The sequence below is a fragment of the Talpa europaea genome, assembly GCF_964194135.1.
Source record: "Talpa europaea genome assembly, chromosome: X".
Taxonomy (NCBI): domain Eukaryota; kingdom Metazoa; phylum Chordata; class Mammalia; order Eulipotyphla; family Talpidae; genus Talpa; species Talpa europaea.
The window spans coordinates 58,329,480-58,347,407 of NC_140081.1; the positions used below are offsets into that span (position 1 = coordinate 58,329,480).

Genomic DNA, 17,928 nt, shown 5'->3' on the forward strand with positions numbered 1-17,928 from the left:
TTTAAAGCAGCAAGTTAGACATGGCCAGGGCTAATATTAATAATTAGTATATAGACCAAAATTTATATCCATCTAGAGTCATTAAATGTTAGGGAAGAATAGTTCTTGCTATTTTAATAAACCCTCAGGCAATCATAATAGTATAGTAAAATGAAACTTTTTTTCATATAATTATCAGAATCCTCAAGGCAAGGACAATTATTTTTTATTTTATTTTATTTTTAAACATTTATTTATTTATTTATACAAGCACTGGGTACAGTCAGAAGCGCGGGAGGGTGAGAGAATTCACCAGAGCCAGAGCAGGGAGCAGAGCAGGTAGAAGGACCGAAGTACACTGCTGAGGGCAGCAGCGGGTGGCAGGAGAGGTCTGCGCGCCATGTGGGACCCTCCTTCCGTGGCCAGGGAGCAGCCGGGGGTTGAACCGGCACTGCAGAGGCTGTGGGCAGCTTCGCAACCCAGCGCTCAACCGCTGCGCCACCGGGGAGGCCCAAGGACAATTATTTTAATGATATTCTATAAAAACTTTTTTCAAAATTCCCCATCTCTGTTTAAATTATGGTGTTTAAAAAGGGAGTTTATGCTTCATCTATATGTAAAATTCACTTTTCATAGATTTGCTTTAGTAACCTAGGATACATGAGTTGATATGTACTATACCATATTTTTTAAAATAGCGTTGCTCTGTAGTTAACTTGCATTGATTTTTTCTGAAGTTTTCTCCATCTTCTTTTGGTTAAATAAATAATAAAATATTAGTTGAATTAGATATTTACAGGAACAAATAGTAAGAAATTGTGTCTGTAGGCAACAGGCATTCTTTATCTCTTGTAGAAGACAAACAAGCATTTTTTCTTCTTTTGAAGACTCAGCTGTGATTGACTGGTAATCAGTCATGTACTAGTGGTGGGCTTTGACTTACTTTGAAGTATACTATGTTATCCAGACTTAATTCTATGTTTCAGTCAATGTGCCAAAAGTGTTCCTTATCTTTACCACGGGTTTGTCTAAAAAATAACTAAAATATATTTATAATTTTGCATATAATTAATAACAGAATAATTATTTTTCTTTCTGGCTTATTTCACTGACCATGATCCCTTCCAGCTCCATTCATGTTGCTGCAAATTGCATGAGTTTATCTTTCTTGATTACTGAGTAATATTCCATTGTGTATATGTACCACATCTTCTTAATCTAGTCATCTATTTTTGGGCATTTGAGTTGTTTCTATAGCTTACCTATTGTAAATAATGCTGCTATAAACATAGGAGTGCAGGTGCCCTTTTGAATTAATGTTTCTGTGTCCTTTGGAAAAATACCGGATGGTCTCACTCAAAGCAGGAATTTAGAAAACCTAAATAAGGGACCAGGAAATAGACTAATTACAATAAAGTAAAAATCAAAATCAGCAAGCAACTATAAAACAGAGACACACTACTGGGGTAGGGGGAGAAGGGAGTAGGATCAAAACAAGGGGGGGGTGGAATTGTGTGGGGACTATAACCAAGATGAAAATGCATGCATTGTGAAAAAATGAAAAATGATGTAAAAATATATAAAATAAAATTTTAAAAATAACAGTATAATTAATTTGATGTTATTCTACATTTTTAAATATAAAGTTTTAGTGTGACTCCATTTGCATTTATAGACTGTCACATTTATGACATAAAATATAAATTCATTAAATCTATTACATATTTTTTATAATTAAAAATTTATGGATATGTCTTTCAAGTCTTGACATTTGACTGAAAGAAAGTTTTGCATATATATGTGTGTATGTATATATGCATGTATATTTATTTTAGTAGGTCTGGAATTATTAGTAAATAAGTTATAAGATATATTTATATATTTATTTTATATATTGATTTATAGTTTCACATATTATATATATTATAGAAATCGTATCCTTATTAAAAACTAAACCTTTATTTAACTTGTCACTAAAATTTTTTTAATTGTGCAAATTTATTTCCATGTTTTATAAAATTCTGCTGCTAATTAAATAACATTAATAACATTAATGTTAAATATTAATGTTAACATTAATGTTAAATAACATTAATAACATTAAGTAACATTTTTTAAAAGATTTATTTATTTTTATTTATTTATGAGTATATGAACTGGGGTGTAGGCCAGAAGTGCGGGTGTGTGTGTGTGTGTGTGTGTGTATGTGTGAGAGAGAGAGAGAGGATTCACCAGAGACAGAGCGAGGAGCAGAAGTGAGGAATCTACTGAAATACACTGCTGAGGGGAGCAGCAGGTGAGACAGGAGAGGTCTGTTTGCTCCCTGGCTGGATATTGAACTCATGCTGGCATTGGTGGGGATAGCTTGATAGCTCTGAGACTTTAATCCCTGCGCCACCAGAGAGGTCTGACAGTATTTAACTTAGATGTTTTCATATTTCAAATATTTGAATATATCTTATAGTGAGCATCTGAGAGAGGCTATATTACCAGTAAGGAAATACTAATAAGGCGAAGTACATATTCTAAAACGTGTTAAAAGGTTGTTTCTGCAAAATATACCAACATATTGGGTATATTTTGCTCCTTTTACTTTCTGAATGAAGTTCATAAATCACCTTGATAACATGACCCCAAAATGTTAGATTATCTAATATTTTTATAAATTTATCCATTCCCCTTCAGGGTAGAAAACTAGATCAAAACCATTATTAATAAATTGGAATCTAAGTGTTTCATTGCATTTTTGTTACTTATTTTATATGAAGTGTCTAGAAACATTAATGTTTTCATATGCTCTATAGATCATTTTTAACTAAAGTATTATGTATGTGAATGTTAGAAAAAGAACATCTAGAAATTGCATACATTTATGTTTGGCTTCAATAATAGCCATTACATCTCCATTTATAATTGTTCTATTGTTAGGAAATAGAAATGAGAAATGCACCCAATTTTGTTTTATCTACTTGATTTGAAGTACACCATGCTTGCATTTCCTTTTAGAGTTCAGCTCTGAACATCCTAGTGTCTTTCGGTATCACCCTTGAGTATCTATAGTTACGATAATTGATTTGCGTTTTGAAAGCTGCACTTTAATGGACACATATTAAAAGATATTCCAAGTAATAAATATTAAGCCCAACAATCTCTAGTGTGGCATGCTTCCAAAGATTTTTGTTTATACTACTATTTTGAAAATTATCAGAACTTTGTAATACATCTGCTTATAATGTATTACAAAAACTTGATGCCCAAGTCAGTATTTTGTGATTAACCTAAGCAAAAATGGAAGGTGGTATAGGAGGCTAGAAATGCAACTTGATAAAAAATCATAATGCTTTTTTGCTTTATAATCACAAAATATCATTTAAAATAAACTTATTTATACAACTACTCACACCATACTTGGGACTTTTGTTCGTGAATATATCCTTGCATTTGTTCTTCATTAATATAATTGATCTATATTTGCATTTTTTGCCAGAGGCATATGTGCATGTTGTAACTGCATGAGTTCTTTTGCGATCTTTGATTAGTATATTTAGTCAGAACAGCAGCATTTAATTTGGGTTGTTAGCAATTATTTTTTCTGTTGTAGAAATTGTTGTTAATTTTTTAATGTGAATAATAAAAATCTGGGGCACAGAAAGAAAATGCAATAAATACAATGAAGTTTTTTTTTTATTTTAAAATAAAAAATAATAGTACATTTACTTTCAGGAAACTAAGTGCCTGGGTCAATATTTGAATTTGCTTACATGTATTAAATTAATAATAGTATTCTGGCCTTTATTACTAATGTATAGTGTCAAACTGTTATTCACCTGTTATGTTTTATTTTTGTATATTAGGATCTAAAAGAAAAAGAGAATGAGGAACTTGATATTCAGTTGAAAGTATTTGATGAGAACAAAGAGGATGACCTAACTGAATTATCACACCGTCTCAATGACATTCGAACAGAAATGGAATATCCTTTTGAGGAATCACAAAACCATTTTGCATGTATTGTGAAAAACGGACTTGTGGGTGATTTGGTGGATGATTATTATTCTTTTCTGCCAGATCAATTTATCTCCACTTAATAATATTAGTACCTCACTATGATGTTGTTCTTAAAATTCATCTTGAGGAATTGTCAGAATCTACTGAAAAATATATTACCTATAGTCATATATGAGTTCCGTGATTGGGAGGGACATGAAAAAGAACAAAAATGTTCTTTTACCTTCTGTCATGTGGAAATAGAGTAGAGGCTTGCATGAATAATATAAGTCCTCTTACAACCACAAAAAGATCAAGAGAAAACCATTTTCATTGATGACACGGCTGTTCCAGGGGTGCCATCAATAATTTGTAATTAAAAATATAATGATTTTTATATTTTAAAATTTTGATAGTTCAGTGGTCTTAGAAATGCTCAAGTCTCTTATTTTATTGTATAAATATGGATCCTGGAGTTGAAGGTTTAGAAACATTAATGGAAACCAAGTGATACATCTGTCTTTTAAAATATGCTTTTTTTCATTTTATTTGGTGGTACTTTATTGTTTTGGAAATATATTTAAATTCCAATCAACTCTTATTCCCAGTCCAAACATTTGGTTTCTTAACAAAACAAACCCAAAAGATTTTAATTGTAATATTATGTAACTATAACAAAGCTGTGTGGTAAATGCATTTGAGTCAAATACAACTAGCATATAATTCTATGGAAATGATTTTATATGAACTAATTTTAGACCTAAAATATGGTGCTTATAGCATCATTGGTTATTGTTTTGAACACCTGTTTATTACTTATGGATTTTGGAGAAATTGGGAAAGAGTTCAGAACCAAAGTGTTCTTTGAGCTAGTCTTTTTCTCTATGTCTTCTTCCCTACAATGGGGGGGGGGGGAAGCAGTATTAGTATTCTCCTCCTTGAAACTCTTGCAATATTTTGTATCTGTCTTATTTATGTATATATCGATATCCTTATAGGATTGAGGGCAGACATGTTATGCTTCATCTTTTCCCTCTAATGTGCCTATCAAAGTGTCTCATACGAAAGTATTAAGTAAATGTGTATCAATGTATAACAGTTTGATTATAATAAGGAATAAATTCTAATAATATCTTATTCATTATTAGTGGCATTAGAGTGGTTTCTCTGATGTTAAATGCTTTTTATATCAATTAATATCTTGCTTCCTTGTTTTATATAGATTTCTCTTATAATCAAACTTTGCCATAAAGCTATTTTTAGATCCATTCTATGACCATTTAAGGGACCTTATGAGACTTTAACACAACACTCTTAGATGGGGTCTGAGAAGTAATCCATCATATACTTAATTCTACTTCAAAGAAAATGTTGACATTTCAGGTTATTTTTAAGATGTATTAATCTCCTCTTCTATCTTTCTTTCACATCAATTTTTCAGGTCTCACTTTTATCATAAAAGTGAATCCTCTTTTGAAGTGTTTTCTCTTTTGGTATAAGCATTTAAACTTCTACCAATATTTTTATATCTTGAGGAAAAAAATGTTTACTTTTCCATTGTCTTTACTCTCTTTTTTCAAATAATGAAATATAAATGAATACCAATAGTAATCATTTCAAATTTAGCAAGTATTTCATCTAAATATAAAATAAAGCTGTATATAAAACGCTTTTGTGACCTTTGGACATAAAAAAGAACAAAAATGTTCTTTTACCTTCTATCATGTGGAAATAAAGTAGTGGCTTGCATGAATAATATCAGTCCTTTTACAACCACAAAAAGATCAAGAGAAAACCATTTTCTTTGATGACATGGCTGTTCCAGGGGTACCATCAATAATTTGTAATTAAAAATATAATGATTTTTATATTTTAAAGTTTTGATAATTCAGTGGTCTTAGAAATGCTCAAGTCTCTTATTTTATTGCATATATATGGATCCTGGAGTTGAAGGTTTAGAAAAATTAATGGAAATCAAGTGATACATCTGTCTTTTAAAATATGCTTTGTTATGGATGAAATTTTCAAGAATCTTTGACTTTTTTCCTTTACTTACTTCCTACTGATATGAATGAAGTGTACCATCTTCTGTACAATTTGTTGAAGGACACTGCTGCTGAAAATTACTTATTGTCCATCCTGCAACACTTTTTGCTCATCAGAAATGATTATTATATCAGGTAAGAGGCAGACCTGAGAGTATCTTTTGTGTAATTTGAATTAGATAGTAAAGGCAAATTAACAGTATAGTGGGAGCTAGTCAGTATGTTCCTGTATGCATACATAGAATGCAAGAGTTTGATGACTTTTGGTAAGGTTTTTAAAAAGTTTTTGTTTATTTTCAAGGACCAGAAGTATCTATTTATAAAATAGAATGCCCCAGTAACAGGACTATTAGTAGCAATGAACCCAACAGATTTTACTGACCCCTTGATGAATTTTCTCAAACTAGGCATTGAAGAGTCTATAGTAGAACTTTCAAGTTATGCATTTTGATAAGTGTGGTTTTATTGTTATTTCTCTCTTATTATGCTTATCTAGTAATAGATGTGATCTTATCCTTGAAAATAATCCAACCGTTTCAGCTTTATGTTCTGTGATGTAATTCTTAAAAAATAAATGAGTATGATAGTAATCCATAAAGATTTTAGCATCTAGTAACTGGGAACATATCTGAAAACCAGCAAGTTAGAGAACAGTTTCCAACTGACTGAAATTATCCATAAACAGTGGCCATGATCCTACATTTAACAGTTGTTCATACTCTTAGTTGTTGTTCATACTTTTAATAGGCATGACATTCTGGCTACATAGAGAACCTACGTTCTCTGAGTTTTCAAAACTTGAGTAAGGGAAAAGGAAGGCTACCAAGGGGTCAGCCATAGTCACGACAAAAATGACAGTTCTAAAGCCACATAGAGAACTATTATAATTCAGACCGGTATAGTAATTGATGGGCATGATGATATTACAGAGACAGAAAATGTTTAAAATATTAGATTATATGCTGAGGGTTTTTTTCACAGTCCATTTAATGCAGTTTAAATTATTGCTGTTTCCTAAAATTAGTCCTGCCGATTAAAGGGGCATTGTGCCCATGGGCAAGGATCTACCTGTGGAAATAATTTGTGTGAAACTGTTTATCTGTTACTTTGAATAAATTAGAATTTACTTTAATATGTTATCCTTTTCATTCTGAGAACATCCATATGATATAGAAGTATAACTAATACTTTTATTATATTTATGGGTAACCTGACCTCAAAAAATGTGTGTGTTTTCCTTATTTACCCAAAGTATCATTGACTAAACTGATTGTAATCAAATATAATTTGCCCTAGACTTGATGATGGCTTGAAAATGCCTCAGATGTATATATAATATGATGAATTATTCTTATTCTTGAACCTAGTCCCATGATAAAAGTCAGATAAGAACAATTATATCTGTTTGACTTTATTTTCAAACTTTTAGGAGGTTGGCTAGTTATCTGTGTAATAACTTTAGGGATGTTTGTGTCATAATTTGTCTACAGTAACATTTTTGTGTTTTCTTCCATTACATTTATTAACCAGTAATATTAATATCCCCCAAACTTTAAGGCAAATAATAACTTTAAAATTTTTTGAAGTAGGCAAGTGGTTATTTTTAAAGCCAGAATTGCCTTGATAGATTGCATAATTAGGATGTGTTCAAACCTTTGACACTTTGAACAAATTGGGGCTATAGCCATGCATATTAAGTGTGTATGCATCTCTAAAATGGATCTTTTAAAATATGTGTATAAATAGATCTTTGATATAGTCTGTAACATAAGTGGCTCAGTCCAGTTTTGTAAGCTGTTATTGCTATCTTGAGTAAAATCTTTGTAGTAAATTCAATGCATCACTTGCCACCTAATGCCAAGATATTCATCCCTTATTGAAATTGAGAACTTGTAGATGCCCAGAACCATTTCTGTATTCATGGATATAGGGCCACAGGTCATTGCTTTTCATTAACTTTAGGAAGAATAGCTTAAGTAAGTAGAGAAGGTTGATAAGTATCTTTTAACACAAGCATGAATCCCCACTAACTAGAGTATTAAGTCACTAAATGTTCACAGTTGACTACATCACAATGAGTTTTGCTTTAAAATGTTCATACCATTTCCAAGTGTAGACATATTTCTCCTAAAGATGTGTAATGGCTAAGATTTTTTTTAATACTGCTAGTGAAAGACTTAGTTCTTTATCACGCTGAATCACTTATTACAAAAATTGATTTGCGTAGGTAGGAAAGATATTCAAGAATACTGTCTCTCTTTTTCAGGCCACAGTATTACAAAATAATTGAGGAGTGTGTCTCACAGATAGTGCTGCACTGCAGTGGTATGGACCCAGATTTCAAGTATAGGCAAAGATTAGAAGTTGATTTCACTCACCTGATAGGTATGTAATAAAATTCTCAATATTTTTTGATTGTAGTTACTCTTTTCCTATTATAGGCCATTTTAAGGGTAGTGCTCTCAACTTACTTTCTCTATTAATATGTGATAAATTGTTGTGTCTTTGAGTATTCAATCACTGTAATTGTATTGAGTAGGTTAATCATGAGATTTCTGCCTGTGTGAATGGAAATATTAACATATTTGATCAGTTACAACTTGAATCCAGTGTTAGAATTAATGCTACTCCCTCCCCCCCCAAAAAAAAAAAATTATATTTTCCTGGAGACATGACTCTAAAATCAATCTTTTGATTCAGTTTACACATTTATACTGGTACTGTAGAAATTATGTCTATGATAGGGTTTAATTAGTAATAAAGGTATGTTAGTATTGTCCAAGTTTGTGAATAAAAATACAGCACTTTAGTGCTGTAGTGTTGTTTCATTATAACATTGATGAAAGCCACTGTCTGTGTGGAGTTTGCACTTTCTCCCCAGGTCTGTGTGAGTTTTCTCCCAGTACTCTGGATTCCTCCCACATGCCAAAGATGTGCATGTTAGGTTCATTGGTATATCTAAATTGTCCCACTCTGAGTGAGTGTGGAGATATGTGTTAAGTTTCTTGCAATGGAAGGGTCTTGTCTAAGGTTGGTTTCAGCTTTGTACCCTAAGCTGTGGGGATAGGTTCTGATTACGTATCATCCTGAACTTGAATAAGTGGGTTGGAAAATAAATGGTATTAATAAATACAAATAATTGTTCAATATTAGATATGTTTGGGGACTTCATTTAGAAATTTGCTGTTGTCTTCATGACTGTAAATATGTTGTTTATATCAATTAAGCAATGATAAATTAGGGTTTGTGTTGTTTTTTCGCTTGAAATTCCAGTTTCCAAGAATCTATCTACATCTTTATGTGAGGATTTACTATTCAGGCTTATTTCAGTTAATTTTAAGACCTTTAAATTCTATCAAAGGGTATCAATTTATTTTCATAGACCTTAGAGTGAGGAAAGAATTTGAGATGATGATCATGTTCCTCTACTTGGATTGCTAAGGAAATGAACTTATGTCATTCTGGACTGATAATTACCTAAAAATCTCTGCAGGATGGTGTAAAACTTTTTTGGTGACATATATTATGGTATATAACCTATACTTAAGTAATTTTATTTATACCTAATTGGAATAAGTATTGCTTATTCAAACATGAATTCATTTGCCTTGTCTTTTAAGGATGAAAACAGTTGTTGAGTGCCAATTTGTGTTTTATTCTTCATTCCATTGCACAGGGAAGACTCACAATAATATTCAAAGATGAATTACTTATTATTATTTATCATGTATTATTCTTTTCTCATTTTAAAGTGAATGCTCTCTTTTTCTAGCAATGTAGAGATTTGTAGTGACAAACCACCAATTACTTATTTCAAGCTCAGTACATTTCACCGTCATTATTCACCTTTTATCTGGTGTATTTTCTTCTCTTTTTATCTATTTCTCTTCACTATATGCTGAAATTTCATGACACATTCTACTATGAAAATTTTTTCATGCTAAACTTCTAAATATGACTTTTAATTTATGGAATATCATAAGCATCTTGACCAGTCTTTTCTTTTACATCTAAGTTGTTTTCAGGTTTTCGCATTTAAAAATGAATTTGCTCCAAGCATTCTGTGTATAAATGTTTCACTTTTTATCTAGGATTAATTCCTGTAAATGAGAGTGTGAATTTTAAAATTTCAAATGCTTTTCTGAAAACTTATACCAATTTACCTTACCCCAGCAACTAATATGAATGCTGACCTCAACATCATATTTTTCACTAAGCTCAATAAACTCAGTAATGACATATTTTGTTCAGAGAGTTATCAGGGACTACTTTCAAATATACACTGGCTTATAATCTATTATGGACCATATTTTGCACACACATTCTATTGTTGATTTTGGCTAGATCATTCAGTGTTCAACAGACATTTATTTGTTTGTATACTGCATGCCAGGTACTTATGAAAGTGTACTGTTAATTGAGAGCATTTGGGTTGGGGGGAATGAAGAGATCAAGTGAGAGAGGATAGTTGGCATTGAAACCCATATGACCATATCCATGTGTCATCATTACTATGATGTGAACAAATCATTTAACATCTCAGGTATTTCACTTTCCTCAAGTCTAAATTCAGATAGGTCAAATATATATGTAGTTCTTAATATATCAAATATATGTCTAGTTCTTAATATTTTATGATGAAAGGCATTTTTCCATAGCTGGTGAAGCTGTGGAACTCTCATTAGGGCACACATACATATACACATGCACATACACATAAAAATTAGCAGATGCATTAAGGAATTCCAGAAAAACTATGGATCTGTATTTTAAGATTGCTGAGACTTGAAGAGGCTAGCATCTCCTCTGATTTAAAATTCTGTAAGTCTGGTAATTTTCATAAATCTGATCATATCCTAGCCTAAATCTCTCCAATGCATTTGCCTTTACAATATAAATCAATATCATCACCAATAATTGCCAGCACAAAATCAATATCATCACCAGTCATTACCAGCACAAAATCAATATCATCACCAGTCATTACCAGCACAGCACATATCTCGCCCCTGTTCGATCTCATTATTTGCCAATTTTCTCCTTTGTTACCTTTTTCTAGACACACTGTTCTTTTTTTAAAAAAAATAGTAATAATAAAGGGAAAATCTTTATTGAAGCAAATATTGACATAAAAATGACCTGTATTAAATGTTATATAATTTGATAAGTGTTTATATTTGTGCACTTAAAAATAATCATCACAGTCAAGATAATAAGCATCTCTGCCATCCCCTAAAGTGTCTGCATTTTCCTTTGTTGTCTCTCTTTTCCATGCCTCTCCACCATTCTCCATCCTGAGAAAATCACTGATCTGCTTTCTCTTACTGTAGATTCATTTTCTAAAATGTTATATAAATAGAAACTTACCTCATATATTTCTTCTTGTTTAGATGCCTTTATTGTAATTTGAGATTCATTCATATTGCTGTATTACATGTATCAATATTTCTTTCCTTTTTATAACTAAATAGTGTTCCAGTATATGAATATATTGCAATTTGTTTATACATTTACTTGTTGATGGACATTTGGGTTCTTGCCAGGTTGAGGCTATTGTAAATAGCCCAAAAATGAGGCTATTGTAAATAGCCCATTTAAAAGTCTGGTCAGGGCCTCCCTGGTGGCACAAGTGGGTAAAACACAACCTATGAAGCTATCCACAGCCACTACAGCACGAGTTTCATCCCCAGCTGGCCAGGGAGCAACTCACATGGCACAGCAAACCTCTCCTGTCTTGCCCACTGCTCCCCTCAGCAGTGTATTTCAGTCATTCTGCCTGTTCTGTGCCCCACTCTGTTTCTGGTGAATCCTCTCATCCTCTACACCTCTGGCCTGTACCCCAGTTCTTGTTTGCATAAATAAATCTTTAAAAAAAAAAGTCTGGGTAAAGACATGTTTTAATTCTTTTTTTTTGGTAAGTAAACAGACGTGGAATGGCCAGGTATAGAACAGACTGCCCATGTAATAAGGAGATTATTTCTTCAAAGAGGGTCTTAAGTTACTTATATTTTGGAGTGCTTGCTTGGAGTTGAGAAGTATGATATTTGTTTTCTTATGTACATGATATATTTTACTCCAGATTAGAAATTATTCAGTGGACCTCCCTGGTGAACTATGGGTTAAGTCTCAGCGCCATGACTGCTGCAGCCTGAGTGCAATCTCCGGCCGGGGAGCTAACCCACATGTGGCTCAGGAGACTTCTCCAGTCTCGCCCACTGCTCCCCTTAGCAGTGTATTTCAGTAGATCCACCTGTTCTGCTCCCCATTCTGTCTCTGGTGAATCCTCTAACTCCCACCCCCCACCAAACCGCTGGCCTATACCCCAGTTCTTCTATGCAAAAAAAAAATTAATAAAGTAAAATATATATATATCTAAAACAATTGTTTAGATGAAATCTTTCTTTAGTAAGCCTGAAGTAATGAATGGTATTGTATTTCCCCCTCCAGTCTTATTTTATGGATCATTTTGAGTCTTAATAGTCCTAAGTGTGGATTATCTGCTATTTCTTCACACATAATAAAGTGCAAAAACAGTTATGAGGATTTCTATGTTTGTAAGATTTGAAAAATAATCAAATATCTTTAAAGTGATAATTTAATCAAATATAATTGACTTTGTACTTCAAAATTAGTATCACTGAAAATTCAGTTAGTATGCAAAAGAAAGGTGTGGTAGTTTATGTTTTATGTGTAGTATGGGTTAATTTCCTTTTAATAGAAATTAACATGAAATAATGTTCTGCATAATGACTCCATAGGCTGACAACTATCTTTTTGCTTAGAAAGTTGATACAACAATTTCTAATTACCTTTGTTCAATCTTAATAGATTCTTGTGTGAACAAGGCAAAGGTTGAAGAAAGTGAACAAAAAGCAGCAGAATTCTCAAAGAAGGTAAGACATAAAATATTAGCATGATTGTTAAATTTATTATTGCATCACATGCATCATTCATTAATATATCACAATACATATTCTACCTTGTTTCTTCATGGGATGCCTTATGAATGTTGTTTCAGTTATATAGTGTTTTATGTTTCTTGAATCACAGATAACTAGCCCTATTCTACTAAAGTAATTAATAAAATTATGTTGCTGGAAGGGTATAGTTAGAAGTGATCAACCGAAATACATCACACTGTTGTTTACCTGAAGCTCTTATGGTAGGTAGCTTCTTAGAGAATTGTGAGATGTTTATCTAGTCTTATGTGTTGTTGTATTTGAAGTCAGTACTTTATGTAGCAACATAATACATCATTATTCTTTCTCTGTCACTCTCTGCTTCGATTTGCATTCTTTAAATTTTGTAATTTTTTTAACATAATGCTGATCCTTCATGTAAACTTGATGGAATTTCAGGTTCCCCTTTCTTTATTAATGCAATCTGCAAATGCCAATTTTATGAATATATTAATCTTATGTAGGTCTCAGATTACATTTTTCTTGTTTCATAAAAGTATAGCTACAATTTTATTAGCTTTATCAAGAGCTTTCTTTCTTTCTTTCTTTCTTTATTTATTTTAAGAACCTATGAAGTGTTAGTATAGTATTTCTCTCCTGTTGGTGGCAAGGAGAAGGACTAGTCTAAAAGTCCTTTCTTTTAGATTAGAAGTACTAGTCTAAAAGCTCTCCAGTTTTCAGTCTTCTGACAGCAAGATAAAGTGCTTACATATTGCTGTCTCTTCAAAGTTATGACTTACCTTGGAGATTAGATAATCACTTTTGCTACCACTCTAGAAATTATACAGTAGTACTGAAGTTACTTCAGGGCATATGAAGAAATGTCTTTGCTCTTTCAGTAACTAGAATAGACTTTAAGAGCTTGAGCATAAAATGTTTGTGTGAAGCTGTCTTTTTTATTGGTGAAAGAAAATGCACACTTTTTGATGAATAGACCTTTTTATTTCTAATGTTGTTGTTTTAAGTAGTACATTGAAAATTCTTTTTGAAAATCTTAGAACTTCCTTAATTTTTCTATGACACTGTGATTAGGCACTGTAAGACTAGAGCAAATTGTGATGATCTATGTAGAAAAATTTTGACTAAGCATGTATTATGGGAAAAATCCTTAATAATAAAGAGAATTGGTGTTTCCTTCTTTATTCTCAACACCAGCATTTAGAATGAGAACATATATGGTTTTTCAGTAGTTTCTGCATGTCTTCTTATTCTGGTTCATTTTAAGAGGCACTATAAAGTAAATTTAAAAGGGGGGTCAATATTGAGAAGCAGTAGTTCTAAGATCTGATTTCATCTCTCCCATTAATTAGCTGTGACTTTAAGTAAGCTGCTTACTCTCCTTGGATCTTAGATTCTTCATCAGTAAAAGAAGAGGATAATCTTAGTGACTTATAAGAAGGCTTCTAGCTCACATAAATCAGGTTTCTGTGTTTTTTATTCTGTGTATTTATAGATTAAAATCATTTAGATTACAAGTTGAAATATGTGCCTCTCTTCCAATGTATTAATACATCATGTGTAGAGGAAAATTTGTAGTGTGTGTTTTTGTACATATGATGCTTGAGAAACATGTAAGAGAAGCTAACTTTGGGAAAGAGGCTGGAAGTATAGTTTCATAGAAATTTAACATGGATAGTAGTAGTAAATTTGGAAAAGCTCACACTGGAAGACCTCCATCTTTTCAGTGACCTTGGCAACAATGTCACTTACTGATTGTGAAGAAATTTAGGGTGAGTTTGAAATTTAAAGATATTAGAGAAGATTTGCTAGCCTCTGAAGAACATATTTCAGGGAGCCAAGTAGAGATGAATTAGCAGACCTCTCCTGCCACCCGCTGCTCCCCTCAGCAGTGTGCCTCGGTCCTTCTGCCTGTTCTGCTCCCTGCTCTGGCTCTGGTAAATTCTCTCACCCTTCCGTGCTTCTGAAATAAATAAACAAATAAATAAATAAATCTTTTAAAAAAAATTAGCAGTATTTCAAGATTGCTCCAAAGACTATTACTATCTAATTTGCTCTCCTAGTTTTTTCAAACTTGGATCTGAATGGTGTTTCATAATTCCCAAAGGTCAGATCTATATAAGAATAAATATTTATTGATATTAAACATACATTTTTATTGTTTCATAAACGCCAAAGCCATTTATTTATAGATAGTAAGACTATTTCTTATAAACAGAAATAACATTGTTGGAATAATGTGTAGATTTCTGATATTATTGGAAGTGGCTTTGGCAATAAAGGACAAATCAAATGTTCCATTGCTGGACATAAGCACTCTTCATGCTGAGTATTCAGGCTTGTATAAGCCTGTGTAGAGTCCTGACTGAGTTGAGTGCTGAATGAAGTCAATGAATATTCACCATTCAGATGGTATCTTTGGTTTTGTACACCACAATTTAACTTCTCATTTCCCCTCTTGTAACATTTTATACAAGTGTTTTTTGGTTAACCATCTGAAGGAGGATGACATTATAGCATATGTAATCCTACTATCAGAATTTGTGGAGCACAACTTTTTTGATGTTAGACAATTAAGTTTGTAAAGAAATATTCTAATTTATATTAATGTACATCTACTTAAGTGTTCTAAGAGTGCAATCTTTTATGATTTCAATATTAAATATAATTAAGTTGAACTGCTTGATGGCTAATTTTTAGGTTTTATTTCCTAATTCAATAAAGTTGAAATTATGAGCTCAGACAGTAAAACACAAGCACCATTAATTCTAAAGCCTTACGTTCAATAACAAAACAAAACAAAAAATATCCATTATATATAAGAGGCTGTTCAAAGCCCCTCTTTATTTCTTTCCAGAAATCAAAATGGGTTTGTCTAGCTTGGGCATATTTTTTCTTTACTACCACTACTACAAGCCCTACCCTACCCCCACAAGGGTACTTGGTTGTTATAATCAAGAACTGATTTTCTGAGTGATCTGGGTATTCAATAAAGTAAAAGATACTCCACTTATTTAACTTATAATGTTTAAAACTTTCTCAAAACTGTTATTAAGTGTGCATTTATGATGGTGATCATTGCAGTTTGATGAAGAATTCACAGCTCGACAGGAAGCTCAAGCTGAGCTTCAAAAAAGAGAAGAAAAAATCAAAGAGCTTGAAACAGAGATCCAGCAACTTCGAACCCAGGTAATGAAACCAGATATAAATTGCATGTCATGTTATAGAGAATTCAGTGTTAGAAAATTTTCTCGTAAGATAGAAGGAAAAATGTGACCAAAGGCAGGATTTTTTTGTAGTTTCACATTTTAGTTGACTAACCATAAATTCAAAGCCTATAAATTTTACATTTCCGCTTAACATTCCTTATGATGAAAATCTCCCATATACACTTAAAATCTTAATTTCGGCAACTAAACTTTAGAGATGATTAAGTACTCTCAACTCATTTTATGTTTTAATTGCATATATGAAATAAAATATTATTTCTTAGACATGGTAGATGCCCAGGATGTATTTGTTGATTGACTAGTTCTGTTTCCATTAGTCTACTGAAAAATGACTTCAAGTCACCAAAGAAGTCTCAAATACCCGATGTAGTGACCTTTTCCTACCTGTAGCCTGTTTCATTTATCTATAATATTTGATACTTTCTTTTCACTAAATCTTTCTTTTGTGTCACCTGACCTCCTTTTTGATATCTTTGTGAATTCAGTTTCTCTTTATATTTTCTCCCCCCCCAAATGGTGACATTCCCCAATGATCAGTTCTCTGCTCTTTTCTCTATAAGTCCTTACTTTAATATGCCATTCAGTATCTTATTATAAATATAAAAATCACCTTTTGGTAGATGTCAGTTCTCCTGATTTTTCTAGCTCTTGATGAATTCTCACATGGGAATAATCTACTGCCTATTCAAATTAAACCCATTATTTGTGATCTCCTCTCTTTACTTGGTTGCCATTCTTATTTCTTTAGATTTAACTACTTTTTTTTAATAGTAAAGCTGGAGCTTTCTTTGGCTTTTCCCTGCCCTATTGTACGACAAATCCTGTCAACATTTTGTCGCTTCTTTCTATAACATTTTTTTTTCATTGTATCATAACCCACGATCCAACACGTCCATCCTTGCCACTGTCCCATTATCTCCTGCCTGGAATGTTATAAGTGTTTCCCAACTTTTCTCCCTGCTTATAGACTCTTCCTCCACAAAATATCCTTTATGTCAGTGGCAAATTAATCTTCCTAAATCACTTCCCTAATCAGTGTCACTCCAGGCTTTAGTATGTTCAGTGATTGCCTGTTGCATTCAGGATTAAATAAAAATTGCCTTACCAGGAATTCGAAGATCTTCTATCATATGCTGCCTTATCTGCCCTTTGCAGCCTAGTGTCTGACTGCTCTCATAACTATAGCCTCTATTGCATCTAAGTCACCTTTCCTCCCTTCACATTTAAAATATACCATCTCCATAGAGCTACTAACAGGATTTTCATAAGAAAAATATACCTTATACTCATTAACCATACTGAAGATTCAGAAATGTCCTACATTGAAGAAACCCATTTAACTATTTTTCATACAGTTTTTCCATACTCATTTACCTACAGAACTCTCTATCTCAGACAATGTACTAAAATCTCTTGGAAAATGAAATAAAATTTCATTGAACTTAGTTGAGAAATGCTGACATACTACTCTCTGTTAGAAATCAGATTATCAGATTATTGCCAGCCACTGCAGCATGAGTTCAATCTCTGGCTAGGGAGCTAACCCACATGGCACAACAGACCTTTCCTGTCTAGCCCGCTGCTCCCCTCAGTAGTGTATTTCAATAGATCTCCCTGTTCTGCTCCATACTCTGTCTCTGGAGAATCTTCTCACCACCACCCCTACCTCTGATCTACACCCCAGTTCTTGTATGAATAAATCTTTAAAAAAAAATCTTTGGGGTAAAAAAAAAAAGATCTTTGGAAAGCTTCACCAAAACTCCACGAAAT

The 17,928-nt window shown here is 32.5% G+C and overlaps 1 protein-coding gene across 2 annotated transcripts in view; it reads left to right on the forward strand.

Moving 5' to 3' along the window:
* Window positions 1-17,928, forward strand: part of DIAPH2 (diaphanous related formin 2) — a gene marked incomplete at both ends in the record, with an annotated part of 881,049 nt that overhangs the window by 247,763 nt on the left and 615,358 nt on the right. For both annotated transcript variants that reach the window (XM_084259207.1, XM_084259208.1), the window contains 5 exons: window positions 3,834-3,952; window positions 6,030-6,146; window positions 8,278-8,396; window positions 12,840-12,904; window positions 16,013-16,117. In XM_084259207.1, coding sequence (XP_084115333.1) covers window positions 3,834-3,952; window positions 6,030-6,146; window positions 8,278-8,396; window positions 12,840-12,904; window positions 16,013-16,117 — 525 coding nt within the window. The remainder of the gene's footprint in view (window positions 1-3,833; window positions 3,953-6,029; window positions 6,147-8,277; window positions 8,397-12,839; window positions 12,905-16,012; window positions 16,118-17,928) is intronic.